Source organism: Haliaeetus albicilla, chromosome 4 (assembly GCF_947461875.1).
Source record: "Haliaeetus albicilla chromosome 4, bHalAlb1.1, whole genome shotgun sequence".
In the NCBI taxonomy this organism is placed as follows: domain Eukaryota; kingdom Metazoa; phylum Chordata; class Aves; order Accipitriformes; family Accipitridae; genus Haliaeetus; species Haliaeetus albicilla.
In genome coordinates, this window is record NC_091486.1 from 38,814,163 (window position 1) to 38,837,868 (window position 23,706).

At 42.9% G+C, this 23,706-nt stretch overlaps 1 protein-coding gene across 50 annotated transcripts in view; it reads left to right on the forward strand.

Moving 5' to 3' along the window:
• The window catches only part of MAP2 (microtubule associated protein 2), a 249,859-nt gene that overhangs the window by 220,860 nt on the left and 5,293 nt on the right, over positions 1-23,706 (forward strand). For 24 of the 50 annotated variants that reach the window (XM_069781951.1, XM_069781956.1, XM_069781958.1 and 21 more), the window contains 6 exons: positions 148-209; positions 4,204-4,389; positions 5,774-5,927; positions 8,194-8,537; positions 21,781-21,873; positions 23,428-23,509. In XM_069781951.1, coding sequence (XP_069638052.1) covers positions 148-209; positions 4,204-4,389; positions 5,774-5,927; positions 8,194-8,537; positions 21,781-21,873; positions 23,428-23,509 — 921 coding nt within the window. The remainder of the gene's footprint in view (positions 1-147; positions 210-4,203; positions 4,390-5,773; positions 5,928-8,193; positions 8,538-21,780; positions 21,874-23,427; positions 23,510-23,706) is intronic. The other 26 variants (XM_069781979.1, XM_069781981.1, XM_069781998.1 and 23 more) reach the window with 6 other exon arrangements.

Here is a 23,706-nt window from a genome sequence, read left to right on the forward strand (position 1 = left end):
TTCTGTATACAGTTCACTGAGAGTAATTCACAAAGTAATTGCGTTGCACAGTAGTTCTAAGGCATTTAATTGTTCTATCAAGTGTACTAAGTGGAAATGCTTATTATTATTTTTTTTAACTATCAAGTCTTTCTTTGGGTCTCTCAGCAGCAGGTGGTGAAACAAACCAGGCTCCTGGTGTATTTAAACAAGCAAAGGAAAAACTCTCAGTGAGTAAAATGATCTTACTGTTCATCTTTATAATCTCCTTTAGTCCTTATTTCAGATCTTTTTGTGTTAATTCAGTAAGTAATTGTGTGTTCCATTTAAAATTTGTGTACCATTTAGAATTTGTTTGCCATATTCATTATTCATTTTAAAGGGTAATTAAAACCACCTTTCCTGAATAACCTCTGAATTACAGTCCCGGGTAGTAGATGATGACAGTTTGCAAATCCACAAGGGGCACACAGACTCCAAACTGCAGGAGTTGGATGTTGTTCAGCATTTTGAGCCAGGTCATCCTTTGGGATAAACTGTGTACCCTGGCCCTTTCTACAGCACCCGACTCATACTGCCACCTTGCTCGATTGCTATGTAGGCAGAAACCCTCCCCCAGGACTCACCGGATGTCTTCTGATGCACCATTACATAGCCATACGTTCTGCAGAGGTCATGGCTGTGTAGAATTTATTGGCCAGTAGCATTTTATATGCAATTAAGTGCTTTCTGATGGCCATTTCCTGGACTGCTGATTTCTGTGTGTGTTTTAACCCAATGGTTCCGTGCCCTGCCTTCAGCTGCTCTGCGGCCTGCTGTGCTCCCTGTGTCTGGCACTCCTCTGCTGAGTTTCCTTCGGCAAATACTGCAGTGCCTCTCCACCCTGCTACCATGCTGACCCTACGCTCTTCCTGTCGATCACTCCAAAATACCCTGGAAACCAACCTCTTTTCACTATCCCCTATGCAACTATTCTTATATGACATTGCCACATGCTAATTCACATCTGCAGCACAACAATACTTTGTCAGTTAGCCATCATTAACAATGAAAAAGTTCCTTAGGATTCCTCTAAATTTCCTAATATATTCCATGGCTGATTTGTTTCATGTGTCTAACCAGATTGTTGGTTCTTTGGGGAACAAAAATCTCTGTCTCATAAAGTGCTACACATTATTTATGAATCGTAAGAAATTGTTAATGATGATAGCAGCATAACTGATTGGAGGCTATGGAGGAGCTGTGAAATTTAGATCTGAATTCAGCCATGGATTCTTGGATTTCATGTGGTTTTTCAGGTGTGACCCATTTCAGCTCATAACTGGGAAACTGACAGACCTTCTTTACTAGTACAGTAAGAAATATCTAGACAGGTTTCTGGTCTGAGTCAACAGTATGGTTTATTACTGTCTTTTCTGGGGAGATGATCAACACTTACGCAAGAGATGTCAATACTAGCCCATTTTCAGAGTCATCTGTGTTCACGGAGTGCTCTAAGTAAAAATGCTGCAAAACCATTCTCTGAAATTATCTGCTTTCTACATACCTTTCTTATTCCTGTCCCTTACATTATAGCAAAGATCAGAAGTCTGTCTCCTGCTTACTTTCTCTCCCTGCTGCTTCACTTCTCTGATTGTCACAGTCATGCAACTCTTGGACATTTTCTCTTCTGCGCTTTGGCTTCACCTCTGCTTTTATAAAGACCTCTCCCTTTTTCTTGCTGTGTTTCTTCCTCATTTTCAGCTTTTATATCCTTTAAGTGCAACCTTTTCCTCTCCATTGGTAATGATCATCCAACCCGGTCAGTTTTGTTATCCATCTTCAAGCTACAGTTTACATACTGCTTTGCAGAGCAAGTTCAGGAAAGGCTAAGCAGTTCCATCTGCTGGAAGGAGCTGTGTACCTGCAGTAGCAAGATGATGAGAACATCGGTCATGTGTTAGGAATGCCTCTGAAATAAAGTGAGGTTTCTGCATCCCAACTTCAGCAATCCCTGAGTCTTAGACAGGGTTACGTAGATCTTTGTCCTGTGGACAGCTGACACTTCCAGCAACAGGAATTATAACAGATGTCAAAGGTAATATATTGCTAACAGAGAATAAGAATAGTTTTCTGGGTAAAGCACAGGCAGGGATTGAGACATTTGGTTTCTTTGCTTGCTCTACCAGCCTTGAGCATGTCACTGAAATCTGGTTGGGCCAGATTCTGCTGCTATTACTGATGCTAAAAATGCCTTGTTCCCTAAATAACACCGAGGCAATCTAGACTGTGATAATCTCAGAGCAGTGCCTTAGTTCAAGGTCATGCCTTTTCCCAACTGTTCCATTGAAAGATCTCAGTCTCCTCCATCTTTAGCATCCCTGTTAGATGTGCATATTGACGGAGGACGCTGTATGCAAGATGAGTGAAGAGGACGAGGTCTCTACATTGTGCCTAAAATCTTAATCTGTAAGTCTTCCAGTCTCACTGGGGGAAATATTTTGCGTGGTCTGGAAGTTGAAAAAGGCAAAAACCACTGAATGAACATTTGGGCCTCAAACTGTGCGTACTTAGTTATATCTCAAGTTCAGAAAACTGGGTGAAAGGTGTTCGCAGAATGTCTGTTTCTTGGAGCCACCCAACACAGATACCCTGCTTCCACAGAGTTTCAGCATCAATGAACACCTTAGTGGATTTGTAAACATGGCCCAAAGTTTCACAAGTGGATGGGACCCATAAATTGAACTATGACAAATCAGTCAAAGTCTGAAGAAGCCTTTGATGTGACAGAAACACATATTGTACAGTTTCTGTGTAGAATAGTTACTCAGATTTTTTTATTCTGTTTATTCTGACAGTGAAATAAGTATTAAAAGAAAGAGACATAAATATGTTGCAAAACTCATTCTAGGAATATATTCTTGCTAGTAAAGCACTTCCATCCTTTGAACTAATTTCTTGTCTTGCTATTTGGTATGGATGATGATATCCAATAGAAGTCCTCTCAGCTGTGTTGTACGACTGGAATTCTTTGTTACACAGTTCTGCAACTGTTAATCATGTTGATGATGTCATGGATGACATTCAGCACACCAGCCTCAGTTTTCTGTAGGCTAGGTGTGTAGCCTAAGCCAGGTGCCTGTCAGGGCTGGACAACCCATTCTTTTCTCATTTTCTAATAAAGACAACTTAAGGAGCAACTCGTACATCTTTTCTGAACATTGAGAAAGTCTAAGTGACTAACTTAGATCAAATGCCAGATTTTTCATAGCTAAAGCTCTATACCGAGTCCCATAATTACAGGCCCATTGCTCCTGTGTGTAACTTCATGCTTGTATGAATACAGAGAGAATCAGGCCTACATTGCCAAGATAACAGCCTTGCAATTGTTCTTTGTAGTATCGGTTATACCCATGGGAGAAAAAAAAATGTTGCTTGAGCAAGTAGCCCTGTTCTCTTTCAAGGAGATTCCTTTTTGCAAAGCAGTTAGGTGCTCCTAAGTGTCAACAAAGAACTTTCAATCTGTCCTACTGGTGTTTGATTGTTCTTTCAATGGGTATTACCATTATTCAGAATCAGACAAGTATCTGATCACAATGACATATCATGTCAGCCTTTCAACCATTTACAGGTTTCCCAGGACTCCACATAGTCAATATAAATTTATGAATTTCTATAGAGTGACACCAAATGCACAGACTACAGTGTTTGGCATACATTAGGGATTTTGTGTGTACACAGTGGCACAAGAAGCAATACTGTCTTGTCCTTCTGCCATTGCGGGAATACTGGTGTAACTTTGCTTTTAAGATTCCCCACTGTTTTATTCTTGACTGTAGCTTGAAGGGATGTATTTCAAATGCACAACTTAGTTTTAAAGGACTAGGATCTCTTGGTGCTCCTGTAGTTTTGCACTTGCTTCTAATGCAGCCAGCCAGCAGCTGTACCCGTTAAATGCTGTACCTGGCACCAGTTTTGTCCTATTAACACAAGACAAAAATAGCATCTGCAGAAAAAGGCACTTCCTAGGATCAGTAACTCTGTCCAGACCCAGATGCTTTCAGTCAAACAACACAGAACTGAAACGTTTACGCATGTCAGAACTGCACAGACACCATTACCAGACACAGGAAAAGTATTAATTCATAGCTTGGCTTTTTTTTTTTTTTTTGGTCCATGTTGCATGTATTTTCCTTTTGTCCATCTTCATGTTGTGTTTTCTTTTGTTTGTTTTCTCATGACTAGACTACCTCTTTGTCAAAGATTCCTGCCTCAAAGTCTAGAGCAAAGTCATTGCTTCCTCCAAGACCCACCTCAGCTTGCTCATTAACTACTAAAAGGGCCACTTTTCTCGATACAGACAGTTATTATGTACGGCCCTCCTCAGCAGGCCCAAGAGACTGCTTGTCCTACTCAAAGTCAGATGCTAAGGTAAGGTAGCAGAGTTGCTAGAGAGAGAGTTAGCTTGGAGATGTGTAGGTGGACTCCATGAATCACATTCTCTACCCACTGAATTTGAGTAACTCTCTGCAAAGCTTACGTGGGATTACTTAGATCCAGTGGCAGGAAAACTGATTAGCAGGCTACAAGATTTGTGCTACAAAATGGATAAAAACAAAGGAGATTCTCCAGAGGAAACGTAAGTGAAATAAGTTATAACTAGAAGGACGTATCTTCTTTCTATTGATGACATGGATGCTGTTTCATTGACTGCTAAGAAGTTGCACCCATTTGCACATGGGTAAGTGGCAAAGAACAGCAATACTAATTTGCCTTCCAAGTTTAAAAAAATGTAATTTTCAACCAGTTAATATTCTCTGAAATCAAATTCAATCCCCAGTGTAGGAGGGATTTCTAATCACCAGCAATAAGGGTGGAAACCAAATGCTCTAGGAACCAAATTTGGTCTATGCATGGGACCATACTGAAAAAGTTGCAGTATAAATTTAAAGAGATGTTTGGCAGTCCATCCTAGCTTCCCCATGTTTACATTTCACTTGTGTTTCAAATCTACTTGATGCTGAGTTGATGACTATCCCCATTTAAAAACTGTTTTCACTATTGACTACTATTTTCTGTGTAACACCATGCTTGGTGTGTCTTTTATTGGTTGGGACCATCATCACATTTGTCTTTGGGAGGACTATCTGCTTATGCAAGACTGTCTTTGGCTGCCTATCCCATAAGTTCAAAAGTATTCTAACATACATGTCCATTGCTCTAACCATGGTAATAAGAAGGTATCTGCTGATTTCAAAAAGTAAAAAGATGAATATGGAACAAATAAGACACCAGGATTAATAGTCCTCCACTGAAAAAAATAAGCTGTAGCTAAAAATTTTTCTCCATAAAAAAATTACAGGTTAGTTTTTGAAAATGCAAAAATCACACATCACCTAACAATACAGTGTGGGGTGTATGCTGGGCACCAGTATTGCAGTTACTTTGCAGGTAAATTCACATAAGAATTTCACATCTGAGCTCCAGAGAATTCTTTTACTTTCAACTTGCACTAAAACCCACTTGTTCCTTATTAAGAACCAAATGTGGAATCCATCCATCTTTAGATCCAAGAGTATCTGTATCTGTCTTAAGTAGCCCAGAAGATGACTGTTGGGTGTTTTGATGCAGTAAAGAAGCACCAGGGAGCTAAGCAGAGCATGGGAGGTGGCTAGATCCCCACAGGTTCCTGTGTGAATAGTAAACTGGGCCCATAGGATGAGGTTTCCCCCTCTGTATATAGGTTGAGAAAAATCACAGCCCAGAGAGTGAGTTTTGAAAACTAAACCTTCCATTTTTATTTTGCTACTATTAGGATGGAGTAAGCAAGAGTCCCGAAAAGCGTTCCTCTCTACCAAGACCTTCCTCTATCCTTCCTCCTCGACGAGGTGTATCAGGAGACCGAGACAGAGAGGAGAACTCTCTCTCCCTCACAGCTTCTCTTTCCTCTTCAGTACGACGGACTACCCGTATGTTTTTTGCATATTAATCCTCTCCTACTGCTGTGGGTGTCTCCCATAGATTTGTCACATTGCCATAGCATCATGTGTCCCTACCTTTTACACAGAGGGGTGGGTCTGGGGTATGCTGTTGGAAATCGGAGCCCCACAAACTGTTTTTGTTCAGGTACCAAGTCCTGAGCAGCAAGGGCTTGAAACCAGGGACAAGATGCACCCTTTCTATACTCTGCAATGCCCAGAGCTAGGACTGCGGTTCAGAGTAATCACTGATACTAGAAAATGCCTTTGCAGGATGCTCAGAGCTGGGTAAGGTATTTGATACAGGGCATTTACAAACGGCAGCAAGAAGCACAAGACAAACCTGAAGCAGGCAACATAAAATATTCTGATGGATCTTGGAAAAGTGAACCTAATAGTTACAGTCATTGATTTGCTGTTTCACAGTAACGATCTCCCTGTACTCTAATCCTAGGGTAAAAACTCTGCTGAGAATTGAGATGTTAGCTAGCGGAATGACTCATTGGGGGAAGTTATGATAGTAAACCAGCAAGGTCATTTTATGAGGACCAGTGTTATCAAATCACAAGCCAAAAGAAATTACAGGACAAAGAGAATTTCACCAAATACTGCCAGAACTGTTCACTAGATTTGCATTCAGCCCAGGCCTCAGAACCTGGATGAGGCTCCCTGCTTTCCAATAGGAATTGCACTGGTTTCTCTCTTTAGAAACTCATTTCAGCCCCTTTAAAGACAGCTTAAGGGAAGTAGATTATTAAATTCTACAAAAAAACTCCTTTGAAATTCTTGGGTGATGCTCCAAGGGTAAAACAGAGATCCTTTGTAAGCAGAGTGACCCCCAGCTGGCACAGCAGCCCATTCTGCTGACTAGGAGTGAGAGGCCGTTGAGCATTTGCCAATGTGGTGAAGGGCTGGGGAATGAAAAATAAATATACCAAAGCTGCAAGGAGCTGGGAAAAAAAAAAATTCCCTTTTTGTCTCAGCTGGTATAGTGAGAAGGTTCTGGTGTAGGGTTGTTTTGGAAAGAAAGAAACCATTCAGGGAAACTGGAGGTGAGAGTGGAGTATGTTCAGTCTGTCTAACAAGTCATGTAGAGCAAAGAGTTTCTCCTGGACCCCAGGGGCAGCAGTGTGTTGGGTTTGGTCCACCACCATTACATAAACAGAATGACTAACAAATAGTTTAAATAAGATTTTGACTACTCCCACTGGACGCTCTAGAGAGGCCCATTGGATTTATAATTCCTGAACAATTTAAAGGTCAAAACATATACACACCCATTTGGCATTGGGGTTCCCAGGCTTTGGGGTTTGGTTTGGTCTTCTTCTCCCTGAGTATTCTCATTGAACCTTTGCTTTAAGCAGCATATGGAGATATCTTGGGTTCTGTTTATTTGCATTTGAGAGTTACGAGCAGAGCTGGCTGCAGAAAGCACAGTGCCACAACTAAACTGATTCTTGTGCTCAGTGAAAAGGACCAGCAATGCCGTAAACACTGAATGGAGCAGCTACAAAATGTTACAGTATTTATTTATTTATTTTTAGCTGGCATGCCAATGTAACTAGAATATGACTTTTAATCAAGGTTGCCTTCTGTAGTTGCTTTCTTTCACTGAGCTAATGAAAAATAGCAACTGAATGTGAGGTACATCTGCCCATCCACAGAACGGAGCTATGACTTGTTCATCAGCTGAATGATCAGCCAGGGTTCAGCTGCAGACACCAGATTACCAGCAGTGGCAGGTGACCAGCAGCAGGCAGGCACTCAGAGCCTTAATTTCAGGATTACAGTCAGAATTTTTCCCACTCTCTAGTTTAATGCCTAAATCCATTGAAATTAGTGACAACATTCTTACTGGCTAGTCAGGTTGTCGGATCAAGTCCCAGAGGTTAGATTCCCAGCGTGCTTCTTGTTCTTTCCCCAAAATGGAAATCAGTGTGATATTGTGCCTTGTTTAGCGAGCTTTTTAGGAAGCATAGGTGTTGTGGGAAGCACACCTGTGTTACAGCACAGAGAACTCAGTCACCATATGGGCAATTTACCAGCTCAGCCATATGTGACAAGCTAACTCCTGGCAGGTTGATTAGCAAAGTAAGACACGGAGACAGACATCCAGTCTGCTGTTCCAGCACTAGCACAGCCATCCTAGAGCTGTATCATCTTGCTTGGCACACGGGGATGCAGTCTTGGGAGGTACAGAGGAAAGAAGAGCTGTATTTCTGTGGGTCTAATGCTGGGTTTTTTTTCTTGCATGTAGGATCAGAGCCAATTCGTAGCAGAACAGGAAAAAGTGGGACTTCTACCCCCACTACTCCTGGCTCCACTGCCATCACGCCAGGGACACCACCAAGCTATGCCTCCCGTACCCCAGGCACTCCAGGGACACCCAGCTACTCCAGAACCCCACACACTCCTGGGACCCCCAAATCTGCCATACTGGTACCTACTGAGAAAAAAGTTGCCATAATTCGCACTCCTCCTAAATCTCCAGCCACTCCAAAGCAGCTACGAGTTATTAATCAGCCTCTACCTGACCTCAAGAACGTCAGGTCCAAAATTGGATCAACAGATAACATCAAATACCAGCCTAAAGGGGGGCAGGTAAGGATTCCACTCCTTATGTTCATCCATATGTGATTTAGTCTTATGTGTGCACGTTTGGGATAGGTACGGGATGGGAGCCATTTTGAGTTGCCTTGCAAATGCTGCTTCTATTGTCCATATGCATTGGTTGTTTAAATCATGTTAATTGGCAGGGGCCAGGACAATCTTCAGAAAGTATTTTGTCACTAGAAAATTAAGTGTCTCACTGACATCAGCTGCAAAATTTCAAACAAGAGTTTGTATTCCATGCCATAGATCTGTTTCAGCCTGTATCTCAGCAGTTGCTGCTTACTTAGTCTTCACCAGTACCAGCAAATGAAAGGGGTTTGTTTTAATTCAAGCAAGTTCAAATTCAACCTAGATAGATGTTAGCAGGATTGCACAGTACCATGACCTTTTCCTGTGTCATTTTATGTGACATGTGCATTGTGTTGGGTGACGTTAATGAGGGTTGCAGCCTCCAACCTGGTAAATCCACCCCAAGTTAAAGATGATGGGAGGGGACAGATACTAGACTTAACTGTTTTTTCTTGCTGCAGGGTTTGAATAAGCAGGAACAGGGCTTAAATTTTATAAACTGGAGAGTATACATAATCTAAGAAAAGGTGGATGTGTAAGAAGGCAGATCGGGATTTTCAGTTCTCACTGTCTGAAAGAACAAGAATTCAGGGACATGTTGATGCAATTAAAAGGTGAAAAAAAGAGATAGTTTCACACCTTGCAGAATTATGCAATGAAGCGCATTGTCATGAGGATTGCTTTCAGCTAGAGACTGAACATGTGTGTAGGGTAACAAAACACCCTGTTACTACAGACAGAACTTGCCAAACTTTGGAAAGGACAGTAAAGATGTAGGCTTTTAAGCTAAGCAGACGGTTTGGGGGACTGAGGAAAGATCAAACAGGAAGTACCATAAATCTTCCTGAGGTATGGTGTTTCTGCCTTCCTCTGAAGAGTCTCTGGTTGATGTCCTACCAAGCAGAGCTATGGTCAGAGCTGGAATAGTCTTCTCTCATTTTTGGGCAATGCAGAAATGGTAACACAGATGGCATTACAAGCCAAAATCGTGCCCGAGCAATTTGTTTGTCCTTCTGTTTGGAAGAACTGTTGTTCTAGCTTACAGGATGAAGCGGTCCATTCTATTCATGTTTAAAGAGTTATAAAACCATTTATAACCTGAAAGAAATCCTATTTTATTTAGAAACAAAGAGGCTGAATGAGGAAAAAGAATATAGCTTACCAAAACTTATGCTAAAAATATGGACAACTCAGTCTTGTGGGTGTATACAATTATGATGATTTATTTTTTGTAAAAAGTACTTGTGCATTTCATATTGATTCTGGACACAACCCCATGATGAAAACACACAGTGCCCCCAGCTCCCTTTTACTTCCCTGAGATTGCTGAATTACAGCAGTGGGAATGTGAGTGCTTTATGAAAGGTTCACTTCTCAACTACCTCCAGAGACAGGACATCAGGGTGAATAACATGTGCGGCCATTCAGCTGTCCTGAAAACAAGACATTCCAGAAAGCTGGGTTGCATGGTGTTTCCAGATCAGATACTTTTATATATCTATACCTATATCTGAGTTTGGAATTCAAAATGGAACATACAGAACAGTGAGGTTTGCCTAATGCTGTCTCAGAAAAAAATAATAAATTGGATCAAAACTTAGCATTGCAACCCTATGCCTACTGCAGGTCTTCCAGAGGAAAAAAAACAGGCTCATCTTTTACATAGTAAGGTATCTCTTAGGCATTGATCCCCTTTTCATGGTAAATTAACACATTCAGTGCTTTCTAGGATTTGGACAGTAGCCAGTTACTATATAAAGTCAAGAAGATAATGCCTCAGCAAAGGTTCTTCTGCATTTGTTTTGACAAGTGTCTGTGTAATTATTTTGTATGGGAGTTCAACTCCCATTTGACATGTTGTGTAGCAGATGGTCATGGTGCACAGGGGCTCCAGGAGGCTTGGAACACCAGTTCAGACTATGCATCTGGATTAGCATTCCTCATAACAAGCCCAGCTGCTGGACGTGGGGCTTGAAACCAGCACCATGTTAGCCTATCCTCCTCCTCCCTATTACTCTGTGGACTGTAACAACCATACAAGACCGGGGGCCACAGCAAATTGTGCCTAGACAGCTACATTTCCTTAGCAGTTCTATAGAGTTGCACAGAGTCTTTGCTGGTTAGTGAAGGATGACACAGCAGCTGGCGTTTCACTCTTGGGGATCACAGGGGAAATCTGCTGGGTGGACATAATGTCACTGAAGCTAAAGCATTTTTTAATTCCCAGTGGTATATGGCCACTGGGCTGTGGGTTGGGCTAAGACTCACTGAGTTTTTCCTTTATGTTTCCTTTATGCCATAGTTGCTCAGTCTAGACAAGAGGTTTTAGGATTAATTCTTTTCCAATTTCTGCAGTTTAATTTTATAGAGTCTGTGAGAGGAACACATGAAAGCTAATTTCATTTCCTTGTGTCTGCACACTTCTTTAACGTCTGGTGGCAAATATCACAGTGGCTGAAATGAGCTGTTATCTGCTTTTAGTGATGATACATGAAACAAACAGAAAGCTGCTCAAGTTTTATAACCTGAACTGGAAGTGCTGATAGCAATAACCACAGGACAAACAAGCAAACAAAAGGCCAGCATATATCTGGGCAAGTTAAGTACGTAAACATGACATGCAAATCACTAAAGGAATACAGATATGCAGCCCAAAAGTGTCATTTGGAGACAGACTATCCTTTCACCAGAGGCATATCTGAACCTAGCACAAGGTCTTTTCTTAGCTTACAGCTGTGCTAGAGAAAGCAGCCGCGCTCTGGAACTGCCAGAGGCTGAGGTGCAGAACTGAAGAAGAAGGGGATGTTTGAATGCTAAATAAATCAAGAAATGCAGTGCTTTCAATTTCATCAAAAGCTCATCAGACAGCAGACTGATTTTACTTCAGCTCTGACTTGCCAGCCACAGAAACAAAGAAAAGGAGAGAAATCACTCCATCTGATGGGGTGGGGGGGCGAGGAAGAGCATGCTTCTAGGGGAAGAAGCAAGCTAACTTTGCACTGCATTAAGCTCCTACTAGAAATAGATGGCTTGAGATGTGCTTAATTGGTATTCTGCAGTCTGGAGAAACGAGGGCTTCTCTGCTCTGTGATGCAGCCAGTAGGTGGTTGTCTGGTTTTCTCTTCATAGTAGAGTATGGTGAAATTTATCATTCTTGGCAAAGCTCAGAGGCGACTTGCTCATGGGTATGTCTGCTGGGCTTCAGATGGATTTTCGCACTGCATCAGCTGTGGAGGAAATGCTTTGCTTTCAAAAGTAACCCATTTGCATCTGTTATTTCTCAGACAGCCCAAGGGAAGCATGGGGGAGCTGGGGGAAAGGGTTGGAAATCTGTTTCAGATGCCAAAACTGGGGTTTTTCTTTTCTGTTTGGATTTTTTTTCTTCTTGAAATCCTGTCTATGGATGTGGTTTGTACCATAGTGGAGTACCAAAGTGCCCTAATTGAATCTTTTCATTACTGACCAGGCAGACTATTTACAAAGCATTATAGGCCAGCAACCAAGGATAAAGCTGACCTAGATTTCTTTTGATTTAATCTTAAAATGTACCCCTTAAATCTCAGCCATGGGTGAGGACTTCACTGGATGTGAATCAGCATAGCTTCATCAAAGTGAATGGAGCTATACAGACTAGAATGCCATGCATAAGGTTTAAAATATCACTAACTATAGTAACAGCCAGGCACCTTGTAAGAAGTAAGATGACACATAGAAAAATTAAATACCTAAGCCATGTTGAAGAATGAAGTTAGGAAGATGAAGGAAGAACTTCACCATCTTCCCTAAACTGTAGAAAACAAAATGCAATTAGTCATGGGTCACAAAGTCTGAATAAATTGATGACACCACTATTCAGTAGAACCAGTCCAGAACCCACAAAAATGCTGGCAAGGAGAACAGGCATCTGCATTAGATGATAAAATAGACCGGCACAGGGAAGGGTAAGACATCTCAGAGCTGGGCAGAAGAGGAGGCTGGATGGATATCTGTCGTCATCTTTGCACAATATTTGTTAGCTTCAAAATCAGTTTGGATGGCAGGAGAGATTCCTCCACAACACACCCCCACACCCTCCCATCATCACAGTTTACGACCCAGTCTGCAGAGAAAAGTAGGCTTCTGAAGTGCTCCCTGCCTCAGCTACAGCCTGCCAGGATGCAGAGTCAGTGCAGAGACAGGTCTGGTGGCACACCGGAGCTGAGCACCTCCTGGGAGAACTGCAGGTCAAAAGGGTATTCAGCAAGTTCCCTTTGAGATGGCGTCTTGTAACTCCTCTTCCTCTTGTTTCACATGTCTTTGCACCACGTTATGAACACTGATGACTGTCCAAAGATTAATCTGAATAACTAGATTATATGCTATTGGTGCACTGGCTGATGAAGAGTGTCCTAAAAGATAGTGGAGAATATAGGCCTAACAAAAAGTGCAATCTGAGCTGTTGCTGGGTCCCATTCTGTCTCCCATCTCCTTCTGGCACATCATGCACTTTTTCTCCAGTCCATTGTGATCTGCAGCATAGTTGAGCCAAAACCACTTTGGCCCAAGTTAAGAGAATGTCCCTGCTCAGGACAGTGATGAACATAAGTGAGCTTATAAGGTTCAAGGTTTGGTGCTTTCCCCAGCCAGAGCCACAGGAGGCAGCTGTATAGGAAAATGTGGATTGACATTGTAACGCGGCTGTTGTTAAAGTACTTAGCTAATGAGAGACTGGGAGGCAATTGTTTCCACACTGTTAGCTGCATTAATTGGAATAAGTTTGTGCATTTACTAAGTCAACAGTTCACAACTGTAAGATAAATTCATCTCTGTCAGTCTGCTTTTGTTTTCTTTATACATTCCCGGTTTTGTGGATTTGCAAGACATTTGAAGGGATTTGTTCTAGACTGAAAATTAGAAACTAATTCACCCCTTGTTAATTGCAAATCTACAAATGCAAAGTAAAATTAGGAGTTTCAGGCACACCTTCAAAACTCTGTCGCGGCTCAAAACCATGATTTTTAAGTTTTTGAAATTTAGTATTTTGGCTGATCATTGCAGGTTGTACAGAAATAACATCTTGCAGCTCCTGTGTTCAGACTGTACTCATTTAATGGAAGGCTTGCCGGAGTACAGTCTGTACAGTTAAGCCTTGAATTATTCTGGATAAAAAGCAAGATCTTCTTCCTGACTCATATTTTAGAAAATTGAAGCCAGGCTCTAGCAAGTTTCGGAAAGTTTCTTTGAGGAAAGGTGTTTTGTTGGTAGAAATGAGCAGGGAGTTAGGACTTTCTATCCAGAGCTGACATTCACTTTCTATGTAGCTGAGACAGAGTAACATCACTGCTCTGCCTCAACCATCTATAAAATGTGCATGATGCTCATTGAGGACAAACTGTGAACCACAATCAGGAGGGTCACAAGCTGTCTGATGGGGCTCTAGCCACTAACAAATCTTCCAACGACTACAGTAGCCATAAGCCGGTACTTCTCCCTCTTTTGAAGGCAGTTAGCAGCAGTGTGTTGATTTCTGCCAGTCGAATGGGGTGTGTTCGATCTGTCTAGTTAGAGTTGAAGGTATCACTTTCTGGAGGATTCAGTATCTTTCCAGCGACTACAAGTGGCAGCTTAAGTGACCAGTTTTCAACTCTTAGCAGGCTAATGTTAGAGGAGACAAAGCCCGGCCATGACGTACCATACATTGTTGGTCTCTCATTAACATCAAGGGGAGAAGCTTTTTTCTAGAGTAACTTGAAACTACCAGGACACAAATTCCTGTGAAAGTCTGAGTCATCCCAGCAGCAAGTTCAGCAGGGGAGGCATTTTCAGCTGAGCTCTAACTAGTCTAGATTTTGGCAATAAAATGGGGAAGGTTGTTCTTTTGGGAAAAGTGTTCAGGCGATACATAAACTGTTTGGTCATATAATAGTGTTCTGTCTTGCACAGAAAGGTGAGAAAGAGTTTATTTTGCTAGATGGGAAAGGGCAGGAAAGAAAAGGATAAAAACCTTAGTTTTCATCTTGGAAGTTTGGATTTGAACAATAAAAAGAGATGCTAAGGGACATAGCTGCTGATCTCTGGGAGCGCCAGCTTTCATGAAGAGATAAACACAAGGGATTTTTTTGAACTTGAACTGAACAACCTAATTTTCTCCATTATGCTGGAACCTCAAGAAAATCCAGACATAGCGACTCAAAACTCATCCCTTCTTAAAGATAAGGAAACTGATTTGAAAACTGTGATACTTGATGCTCAACACTTGATATTTGAAGCTATTAGTACTCTTTCCATAAGTAGGGACTGTTGTGTCTAAAATTTAAGTATCAAACTCCATAGTTTAGCAAAAACTGGTTTGGGTTTTTTTTGTGTGTTTTTTTGTTTTTTTGGTTTTTTTTTAAGGGAGTACTAAAACAAGGATCCTGTGTTTTGGCTGAATTAATTGAGCTCCTAGGATCTCATTTATTTGGTGTGTGTGAATCTGCTTCAATCTCTTTTACCATTCTTTTGATCATCTCCCCAAATTTAGAGAGGAGTCTGATTACAGAACACGTGTTCATCTGACGTGGATCTTGCACTTCCTTGAGTTATCTGTTAAATTCAGCTGTTGTCTCTTGACTGTAAACTCTTTGGCATGGAAAATGGTCATTCCACTTTTTATTTCCCAGCACAATTATGCAAAACCTCTCAGTGTTTCTCATGCCTAGTTCATTGTGGCCACCGTATTAATTAGATGAATACAGTGATTTGCAAATAGGTAGAAAGAAGCTTGTAAATGAGCCATTGTCGTCCTATGCAAGTATTAAAGACATGGCTGATTGCAAGACATGTATTTTACTGATACTTCTCATTGAAAGTACCTATTTTCAATTGTTTGTAATTGTTTCACAGTTTAAGTGTTCAGGCTGAAATATTACATGCTTAGTGTCTGCCTCTGAGTACGTTATTAAAAGTCAGAAATGAACCTGTCCTGTTCACCCTTTACTAAGAGCAAGATGAGCATGGTACATTATTTTGCCTATGCTATGTCCAGCACAGCCTTTTATTTTGAATCTCACTAGCTTGTAGGCTGGCAGCTTCACTAGCGTTTGTATCCAGTTGTCGTGGTTTAACCCCGCCAGCAGCTAAGCACCACGCAGCCGCTCACTCACTCGCCCCTGCCACCCAGTGGGATGGGGAAGAAAATCGGGAAAAGAAGCAAAACCCATGGGTTGAGATAAGAATGGTTTAATAGAACAGAAAAGAAGAAACTAATAATGATAACACTAATAAAATGACAACAGCAATAATAAAAGGATTAGAATGTACAAATGACGCACAGTGCAATTGCTCACCACCCGCCGATCGACACCCAGATAGTCCCCAAGCGGCGATTCCCCACCCCCATTCCCCCCAGTTCCTAAACTAGATGGGACATCCCATGGTATGGAATACACCATTGGCCAGTTTGGGTCAGGTGCCCTGGCTGTGTCCTGTGCCAACTTCTTGTGCCCCTCCAGCTTTCTCGCTGGCTGGGCTTGAGAAGCTGAAAAATCCTTGACTTTAGTCTAAACACTACTTAGCAACAACTGAAAACATCAGTGTTATCAACATTCTTCTCATACTGAACTCAAAACATAGCACTGTACCAGCTGCTAGGAAGACAATTAACTCTATCCCAGCTGAAACTAGGACAGCAGTAATTTCAGGAGTGCAAAAGCTGATGATGATTGCAAGCTCTGTAGATGTGAAAGTCTGAGGCACAGTCTTTCTCTTCAAGGACTTTGCTAGGCCAAATAAATACCCTCCCCCCTCCCTTTCCTCTACCTGTAGCCTCTGTCAGGAGCATGAAGACTGTAGTATCACCTGTCCTTGGCAGCATATAGATTTGGAAGCACTTAGAACTGCCTCTTGATTCTAATCAGGTTTTAACCTTAACCTTATTCAAACCAATTCTTGTCTCGCTCAATCCCTGTGTTAACCAGGAGACCAAACACTGAAATAATGTCTAGTTCCTGGGAGGTAGCTCTGTCAAATTACTGTGATGCTGTGGTAAGTAGGAGGAACCTGCCCTTTTTGATAAGTTGTTAGGAGTCTGGGAGCTTTTCCCAATATCACAGCCCCACAGCATGTTCAAACAGCAAGTGGAGCCAAGTTAGAGTATTTTTAAATGCTTTAGGCAGAGTGTTTGTGGCAGAGCTTCTCAGAGGCCATAATTGCAAGGCAGGGATAACATAAACCATCAGCTTCTCAGAGAGTATATTCAGAGCCTGTAATTTCATCAGCATCACAATTTTTGTTCTTCGAGTATCTTTGTTTTGGTGTGTACCAGTGTAGTATACCACAGGAGGGAAGCTGTTCATGGATTCTCTGCCCAGATGCTGGTAAGTTAGGGGCTTTCCCTCTTGTTGTGAAAAGCAGCGGAACTGAATGATTCTAGGCAGCAATGGAACATAATTCTTTCTCTTTCATAAACAGTTTTCAGTCATCGATGTTGTCTTTAGCAGTGAGGCACAACTGAATGGAATTCTCTCTTGCATTTCTCTGCCTTGCATTCAGTGTTTCTACAAATTTCTGCTCATCTTGAACCCAGTGGTGCAGTACTGACAGAGGAGGGGCCTGCTCGAGGCCCCTGGACTGGAGACTGTTGTACATAGAGACTTTGAAATCCAAATTCACTTTCTGTGAACAGTCTTAGAGAGGCATATATCTAACTGGGAGATTCACAGGTATTGCTAGCCTGTCTCTTCTCCTCATGTCAGCCAGCTTAACCCAAAATCATCCCCTCTGGTCTAGTGTAGATGTTGCCCTTGGACCACAGCCCCTTCCTGTTTAGATTGCCACCTGGGCCACTATATGTAGGAAGGGAGTTAGTTTACCCTGCTGATTGTAGATCAATATATGCCTCATCTACATGAACTCTTGAGAAAAATACCTTCAACAGTTGGTTTCCTAGCAGGCTACCCATAAATGCCCTGCATCTCCCAGTACTTTGACAGATAGCATTCAAACAGCACAGAAGGTTTTGGAGCACCATGTCTGATACCTGCTGGGGACTACCTAAAAGTAGTGTGAGTCAGTGAGGCTATACTGTGTGCACATTGGCACACAGTCTGCCCTGGCCTTCAATTCTGGACCATTGCTGAGGAGTCATCAGAGGACAGAGTTGGGGGGGAAGGTCTGTCAGACTCTTGGGGCTTTAGACAGAAGCCAGTTTTTCCTTGGGCAATGTGGTTTTGTGGAATAAACCCAGCATTGTTTGTAAGGCTTAATTTTTCCACTGTGGTTTAACTTCATGTGGATATGACAAATGCTGAGGAACCTCAGCTTGGTCCTGATCAAAATACTGACTTCCAGGCCCTGTCCCAGCATCTGGGCAAATCTGGGCAAATGAGCACCAGATCAGAAAAGAATGTACCCATTTCAGATGGGCAGGTCAGCACAAGGGTTATGAGGGACTCTGTCAGGACATTATCTTGTTGGGATGTTTAGTGGGTGTGAATAGAAAGCAGTCCTGTTTCTGCCACAGACTAAAATGTTCCCTTTTCTGAATGAGAGTATGAGCGGGCTTGATCTTTCATTTAATGTGCAGCACAATTGAAGTACATATATGTACATCCCTACCACACCTCCACCCCCACACAAGATGTACATACACATTCAGGAACACAGAGACCTTCCTGGTGAGTCACGGTGTTCATGCTGTCTCTCTTGCAGGCAGCTGCATCATCTAATTCCTTTCATCAAGTGCTATCATAAAAGTTTACCATTTTCTTGTTGTAGCTCTGTTCCCTTGGGACGCAGTTGCAGAGCCTCCCTGCTCTGATAGTTACAAATGTCCCTCCAGATTCCAGCTTCAAATAATTCACAGTCAGTTTACATTCTTTGTTTGCAAGCCAAAGTCTCTCTTTAGCCTAAATAGTTCCTGTCCCTCTCTGGCACTCTCCCTCTTGTGTTTACAGTCTGATTTCTCAAAGGAAACAAAGCTCTTGCAGTCATGCTGGCTAGCTGGCAATTTCAACAGTGCTGGCTGGCAAGGGAGCAGTGATTAGAAAGGCAGGCAGTCCTTCCAAGTTGGGTGATAGTTGTTGACTGGGTACGAAACAGAGACTTAGCATAATACTGTCATTGGGGTAAAGGCAGTGATAACTCAGCCCTTCTCCAGAATCAGAGACAACAAACAGCTGGCCGGTTGTGTATTGGCTTCTATTTACCCAGTCTAGCAGACCTAGGAGAAAGCTTGGGAGATACTTGCTGGCAAGAGGGGATAGGGCTTGCTGAAGAATATAGGATGGAGGGATTAAGCACTTTAAAGCTTTAATCTATAGGAAACAAGGTGCCATTAGTTTGTGGAACACTTAGTTATAGAGGGCAGTCATGATTTAAATAAGTGCAGGGATATTGATCTATTCCAGGAAAAGGAGAAACAGATCATCAGGGAAAACCTGGATCAGTGCAGTTCCTCCCCATGCCAGATGACCAGCACAACACAGCCACATCACTCAGCTCACTTCAGCCCTCAGCATAGGACATAAATGATACATAGGTCTCCTGCTGGCCCCTCTCCACAGGGACACATTTCACCCAGTGAGACAGAGAGGATAATTGAGATGATTGGTCCTTTACATATCTGCTAGCCAGGTCCATGGGCCATGAGACTTATAAACTGTCAGACTTCTGGGTGCAAATCAACCTTTAGGCACTTGATCAAAGGCACCCTCTGAACTTATCACCTTGCTTTGCCTCCATTTTAAGCTACAGGCCCCCAGTGCACAGTGCTGAGGTCTTGTCATGACTGCTAAGTCAGCATTTTCAGAGCAAATGCATCCCTGTGGCTATTGCTGAGGGGTGCTGCTGATCCATTGCTGAGAGAAATGTGCTCAGAAAGTGCTAGGATGGCTTTCTGTTTTGCCCAATTGTGTCTGGCCTGAAGCCCTCTGGGAGCCAGATCTGACTGCACATCTGACGTGTGTTTCTGTAATTGATGTGACACCTGTCTTGTATAGTACTGGGGTACATTTTTAAACAAATAGTATATTGAGGAAAAGCACAAGCATAAAACTCCAAAGGCATTTGCTTTTGTGTTTCAGTGTACATTGGTTTACTCGGATGGATTAAGCAGATAGGAGGGAGACAGATAGAAATCAGTTTCCTTACTGAAGATGCCCTTCTGAAGGTGACCTGCCAGTTGTGGAGTTTTCTGGTGCTATCAGCCTTATTACTGAGCATGCCATCACCACAGATCTTTACCAATTAAAGTGAGAGAACACTTAACATCCTAATGGTTTGGCTGATGTAGTGATTACATTATAGGTAATGAGGGGGACTCATGAAACAGCTTGCTGTGAAGAAATTCTTCACATTAGCTGCAAGTGTGACCTTCTGAAAATTTCTTCTCGGAGTTTACTGGGCTTAAGTCAAGGGTGTGCTCCAGGTGTTCAGTGCTAGAGGATACAACTTGTTATCTAAATGTGACATTATCCCCACTGCAGGAGCCAAGAGCTGCAATATCTGATATCCCTATAAGGGGCAAACTTTCTTTTCCTAGTTTGGAAAGCTGAGGCACACAAGGAGTGATTTGTCTCAGATTTGTCAGGGAGCCTGGGGCAGTCTGGGGACCTGAAGCCAGGAAGCAGAAACTGCAGAGGGTTCTTCTGTCTCCCACTGACTGCTTCAGCTGGTTTGCAGCTGATTTGTGTTCCTGGAGTGGTAAGAAGCTGCAATAAGGTACCCTGGTGTATCTTTCTGTCTCTCTTATCTCAGTATCAGTTAGTCACTGTAGGTTTACCTACAACAGCAGCCAACAGGATTGTGCTAAGTAATATGTCAGTGAAGGCTCTACAAGTGCCAATAAGCAAAATTAATAGATAATGCCCCAAATTCTGTGGCTTTCTGTACAGGAAAGAGTGCAAATTCATATTGTGTATTAATAACATAGAGATAAATAAAATCCAACATAACATTTGAGTAAAGACTTCATATTTAACCCAGAGAAAGAATATACTGCACAGATGGCACTCTTTGAGTAAGAGCTCCTGGTGCAAAGAAGGCAGGTGCAGCCTTGGCCAGAAACGCCTTCTCACACACCTGAAAAGCCTAATACTGGTGAGCACAGTCCCCTGCCCTTGCTCAGAAAGAAGTCTGAAGTGGTGTCACTCAGGTGTGTACCTTGCACCCAGTTGTCCGTGCCTACTGGTAAGTGCCAGCCAGCAGCACATCGTTCCCTGGGAGGACAATCATTGGTGGCACCTGAGTTCTGCCAGGTGGAGGAACTGCTGTGACATGGGGGTCCAGTACAAGACAGCATGGCCTGCCCTTCACAGAGTTCACCTCCAGGCACTGTCATATGCCTGCAGTGCATCCATGGCTAAGGTGACACAGAAAAAATGCGGGCTCCTGGCATCTGTAAGGGAGGCTGGCACCATCAAGGGAAAGTCGGGTACTTGTTCTGCCAGAAACAAAGAGCACAGGGGAGAAGCACAGTGCTGCTAGCACCAGAAAGGTGTTGTGACCAACTTTATGGCCAGCACCAGAAACCAAGAAGCAGTGATTGCAGCTGTAGGTTTCCAGATGGTGTTGTTTTCTGCACTGCCCTTTAGTAGATGACAGTAAAAAGAGAGAGCAGTAGAGAGCTCTGACTTTAGTTTAATTAATTTTGCCAGTCCCCTTTCACTCTGAGGTCTGTTCTATGAATGTGGCTGCTGTTACAGCTGTATGGCAGAAGGAGGGGTGAAATACCTCAGGATTTCAACCCATGCCTGAGCTGGCTGGATCTTGGATTTCTGCATCAAAGGCTGGAGTGCTGAGCTGTGGGAAAGAGGTTTCCATCTTCTCGTTGTGGCCAGCAGAAACACTGGCCATCACTCAAGAGAGTCTAGGACAGGCTGTCCAAGGACTACATCCAGTCCAGGCAAGCAAGGAGTTCTTTGAGCTTTTCAGGGAAAAGCCACCTCTCATATCTCCCAGTACAAAAACTTTGCCCTTTGTATTTCACCACCACTTTGTGAGGTAGAAAAAGAACAGCATAGCGTATTTACATATGCTGTGTTAACATACTAAGCATAGAGATTGGTGTGGTTTACTTTCTCACATTTCAATACAAGTATCAGAAGGAGTCACAGCAAGAGGCAAAATTACCCTAGCTCCCTTGTCCTGCACCCTGATGGAGCATGCGTATGGTATATAGTAAGTTACCTCCGATTCCTTTTAGGTTAGGATTTTAAACAAGAAGATCGATTTTAGCGATATTCAATCCCGATGTGGTTCCAGAGATAACATCAAACACTCTGCAGGGGGAGGAAATGTAAGTAGTACAGACACCCTGTGAACAGGCATCTCCACTGTGGTGACCCACCTTGCACAGCCAGACCCCTCTGTCTCCCTTCCTCTGAGCACTACTTTCCTTCTCACTACTATTTCACATGTGAGTCTAGTCTGGTAGTTGTGTGAGCCACGTGTATGCAGTGGTGGCCTCCTGATCTTTCTCCACGGAGCACAACACATTTCCAGAACTTGGACAGGAAAAGGAAATGAGAAAAGAAGGGTTATGTCTAAATGCCCAAGGGTGCTGACAGTGAAAGTCCAGTGTGAGGCAAAATGGTTCTGTGCGTTTCATGGGAGCAGCCCAGGAAAGTAATTTCCGGAGATTGCAGCTCACAGTGAGACTCCAGCCTCGCAGCTGGGCATCTTCCAGTGCATCAGCCCTTCCTCAGCTAACCTTTCAGTTACGTGCATTCATCAGAGAGGAAGAAGAAAAATGAAACATAAGAACAAAGAAAGCTCAGAGAGAGGGTGTGATCAGCCATTGTGCTGAGTGCTAATGCCACAGCATTATTCCAGTATAACAAACTGAGGTTGCTCAGGGTTCGACCAGACACCTGTCAGTTCTAGCAGTTACACTGGAATAACTTAAGGTGGCTATGGATCCCCTTGATGGAAATTATCTCCCCTCAGATGGAAGAGCTGATGGTGTGGGTACGTCCGATCCAAACAGATTCAGTACAGCCACCAGTGCTGGCTTAAGTCATTGCTGGTGATATGAGCAAACCAGTGGCACTGCAGTCATCCTGGAGCTCCTGTCTGGCCTGGAGGGGCTGCAACTTTTTAAGACCTGCTAACACAGTCACTGTGATTGCGGGCCACATTCTGGGAGCTGCTTGGAAGTGCAGCAATGCAGGACTGTCACTCTGTGGTTGTTCCTGAGCTGGGCTCAGAGCAGTCATGGTAATGTGGCTGGCAGCAGGGCACAGAGCAGCAGGAGGGAGGGTGCCTGTGCTGCTGCCTGGCTGAGCAGAGCGGTGCCACTGCCATCCGGTAAGCACCACCGAGCCGGCTGGCTGAACACCAACCAGCTCAGGTACAGGTGCAGGAGTCACATTTGTAGATTTGTCAGACTCTCCATAGAGGATTGTCATGAAATGCCTACCATATTTAGATGCAGAAAAATGTGAAAGAGATGGTAGAGAAAAAAAAAAGTTACCGAAATATTCTTAGTTGCCAGGATGCGCGTTCAAGAGCAGAAGCAAACGGGATGGGTCCTGCTGCATGAAGGGCTTTGGAGCATCCACCCTGAGAGGAGGCTCAGAAACATTTTAGAAAGAATCCACAAGCTGATCTGCTTTGTCCTCCTCTTTGTTTTGCTAATAGTAAAGCTTAACCCAGCTCTGTCATTTCCCTAGGTGTGAAGGAAGCTTGCTGTATTAATCCAGGTGTTTCCTCCTTTGTGGTATGGTCTGTTTTCTACTAACCATCTCTCCTTTTCCAGTGGTTTGTGGAGGCTTTGGCTCTTCCTCTGCAGGGCTTGGCTTTTTATTCTTTTCTTGCCTGTAACGTGTGTGTGTGTGCGCGCTTTTGACAGGTGCAAATCGTAACCAAGAAGATCGACTTGAGTCATGTGACTTCCAAATGTGGCTCCCTCAAGAATATCCACCACAAGCCAGGTATTGTAGGAATTTCTGGGATGTGGGACAAAGCAAAGACCTAATCCTGTTATGTGAAGGAGAAATCATGAATGATGCCATTCTCTTTTATAGTCCAAGAGAAAGTAAATAACTTTGGTAATAAAACTAATATTCTTAACTCTACTTAACTAAATATATAAAGACATAAAGATATGGGACCACCTAATTTAGAGAGG